The sequence below is a fragment of the Monoraphidium neglectum genome (assembly GCF_000611645.1).
Source record: "Monoraphidium neglectum strain SAG 48.87 unplaced genomic scaffold scaffold04992, whole genome shotgun sequence".
In the NCBI taxonomy this organism is placed as follows: Eukaryota; Viridiplantae; Chlorophyta; class Chlorophyceae; order Sphaeropleales; family Selenastraceae; genus Monoraphidium; species Monoraphidium neglectum.
Window position 1 is genome coordinate 1,208 of NW_014008638.1, and position 3,019 is coordinate 4,226.

Genomic DNA, 3,019 nt, shown 5'->3' on the forward strand with positions numbered 1-3,019 from the left:
GGCTGCTGCTGCTGCTGCTGCTGCTGCTGCTGCTGCTGCTGCTGCTGCTGCTGCTGCGGCTGCTGCGGCTGCCGCTGCCGGCGATTGACGACGGCTGCGGCCGGCCGTGCGGCACACGGAAGAGCCTCAATATGTAGCCGTCCTCTGTTGTGACAAAATGCTCCTCCAAGGGATAGCCATGTGAGACAATCAGATCTGCGTGGGCGGTGATTGGAGCTTCTCAGCCGGTGATGGGGACCGGTCAGCAATGGCGGGCGGCAAGGGGGGCCCCTGCCGCGAGGGGAGATGCGCCGCTGCGGGACGGAGGCCACTGCTGCCAGCCTCCTGTGGGCGGTTCCAGAATCATGTGGAACCTTGCGCCTGAGCGCCAACATGCTGGTGCTGTCATGCGCAATGCAGAGCGTGAGTGCAAAGTGCCGCGCAGTATAATCGCCACACGTACCCGCCATCCGATCAAAGGGTGCAGTGGTAGACAATTCATGTATTCCATGCCCGGAAACCGCCGTTGAGGCGGGGAGCGCATGGCATGGCAGCAATATCAGAGCTGGCCACGCAAGCCAGACCGCCATGCAGAGCGCCGTCCACCCCATGGCTAAGTATTCGTCTGAAAAAAATTCTGATGCGATTGCTTTGATTGTCAAAGCCACAGGACTGGAAGATCAGATGATCACAGGCTGATTCAAATGGAAGTATTGAGCTTGCCAGGTAGGGCCATTGCGTTGGGAATGACAGAAGAACACACCATGACCCCACCTCTTGGTACCTTTGCCGCCGGGTGGTGTAGGTCACTGCCACGGCACCCGTCAGGTGACACCCGCCCTCACCCGTCCCGCATTGGTCAGGCCGGCTCAGCAGTCAACTGCGTGCTGGCCCTTGCATGAGATGTCATCTCTTTGCACCTGCGCCAGGTGTCCATCCCGTATGACATTGTCTAGAGCACCAGCGGGCCGGTGAGCTCAGCTACCAGACTTGCACGCAGTGAGGCCAAGCCTGCTGCGCAGCGCGACCTCCTGACTGCCACTGGCCACATAGGTCACAGGCCGTAGGGACCACGACTGGTCGCTAGCAACCGCCTGAAGGCCCCGATGCGCACGAATTTGGCAGCGGCCGAGAAAGCACGTCTCACAACGTTCCAACGTCAGCTTTGTCCTTGTCTGCGCCGCTTGAATAATCAAAGCAGCGAGGTGACTTCAACCCACAAGGTGCCATCTGCTGCCTGCAGACGCTGCAGCATTAGCTGCTTTGAGGCCAGCACTAAGAGGGCAGCATCATCTCTGTTATGCTGAGGTCTTTTTGAGCAGCCGGCCCACACTCGGCGGCGCCAGCCGCTGCAGAGCTGGCAGCAGCTCGGCCAACAGTGGGCCCAATGAGCACCTGTTGGTGCTCAGGCTACTGGGTCCCGCCGCAGCTCCGCAAAGTGGCTGCCCCATCTGTTGCAAGCCAGGTGTTTTGTGTGGTACGCGCTGACGGGCAGCGTGGTCGAGTGCGAAGTCGAGGCAGCGCAATGTGTCTCAGCTGGCAAGGTGCAGGGCAGCAAGCATGGCACTCGCGTCAGTTTGGGCTTGGGGAAGTATCATGCTCGTGAAGATTGCCTGAGGCTAGGGGAACGGAACAGAGCTCTGTAGCAGTCGACAACTGATGCCAGTACCATTTCAAGCAGAAAGGGGGTAAGGCAACGGAAAGCTTGCACATTGTGCGCTGTCAACGCTCTCACAAAGTGAACACGGCAATACAGACGGAGCAAATTCCCTTGCCAGTGATGGTTATGCAATCGAGGGGGGTTGGAAAAGTGCAACTTCCAAAGCGCCTCGCAAGATGATGCAGTACGACTTGAGAAGGGGGGGTTGTGACAAAGGTCAAAACACTTGCAGGCTGATTCGTTCCACCAGTTTTCACAGATGGGAGGACAAAGCGCTCACTGGAACAGCTATCTCTGAGGCGGGTTTGTTCAAAACATAGTAACAGAATAGGGGCGCCGCCACATGCCGATACAGCTCGGGCCACGCGGTTGTGTCTGCGCCCTCCGCCGGCGCGCCCCAGTAGCGCGCCCCCTGGTCGATGAAGCAGACGAAGTGCGGGCTCCCCTCGGCCGCGCGCGCGACGCAGGGTGCGATGAGGTCGGGCCTGGCGACGACGGCCCCCATCGCCTGGCGGCGGAAGAGCTTGGACGGCGCCAACAGCACGACCGCGTCCCACTCGCCGTTGTCCTCGCCGGCCCGGGGCGCGTCAGCCGCGCCTGCCGGCAGCAGCCAAACCTCGGCGCCTGCCCAGCTTCCATCGAAGATCTCTTTGCAGTCGCTGCTGCGGGCGCCAAACACGTCATACACCCAGGGCAGCCAATCTGGTAAGGGGGCGTCGCCGCCGTCGCCGTCGCCGGCCGCGGCACTCTTGCCCGCGCCGTGCGCGCGCCACCAGCGCCGCTGGCGCCGCCGCACGCTCTCGAGCGCCGCCGCCAGCTCCCTCACGCCCTCGCACCGCCGCCACGCGCCCGGCGGCGCGGCGCGGCGCGCGAGCAGCTCGGCCGCCCCTGGCATCATTTCAACCATGGAGCCGGTCTTGTCGAATGAAGCCTGGGTGGCGGGCCAGCCAATCTTCTTTTCAAATTGCCCCAATGCAGAGGACGGCGGCCACAGCTCGACGCAGCCGCGCAGGTGCCACCCGAGGCGCTTGAAGATTTGGATCGAGGCCGCCTGCTCTGGTCCGGTGGTGCTGTACAGGGTATGGGCGGGCGAGGGCCCCGCAGCCACGGCGTGCGCGGAGGCGGCCTCCTGCAAGGGTGAGGCGTGGGTACACCCGGAGGCGGGGGGTCAAAGCGAGGGCAAGGGGGTCAAGCGTCAGGGCTGACTGTCCATGGATGCAGCGAGCGGCGCGCGTGCGCGTGCACAGCTGTGTGCTGCCGGGCCACCGATGTTGCGGAGGGTGACCCAAGGGCCGCACTCCCAGGCTGCATCGGCGCGCTTGCCGCCAACACCAGCAAACCCACCACCCATATGATGGACCCCCGTGCTCCCACCTAGCC

At 63.1% G+C, this 3,019-nt stretch overlaps 1 protein-coding gene across 1 annotated transcript; it reads right to left on the reverse strand.

The window, feature by feature from the left end:
• Nucleotides 1–1,892: 1,892 nt before the first annotated feature.
• Nucleotides 1,893–2,768, reverse strand: MNEG_15060 (hypothetical protein; the record flags this gene model as incomplete). The annotated part of the gene is made up of 1 exon (XM_014036469.1): nt 1,893–2,768. A coding segment is annotated over one exon (876 nt), but the record flags the coding sequence as incomplete, so codon positions are not given.
• Nucleotides 2,769–3,019: the final 251 nt, after the last annotated feature.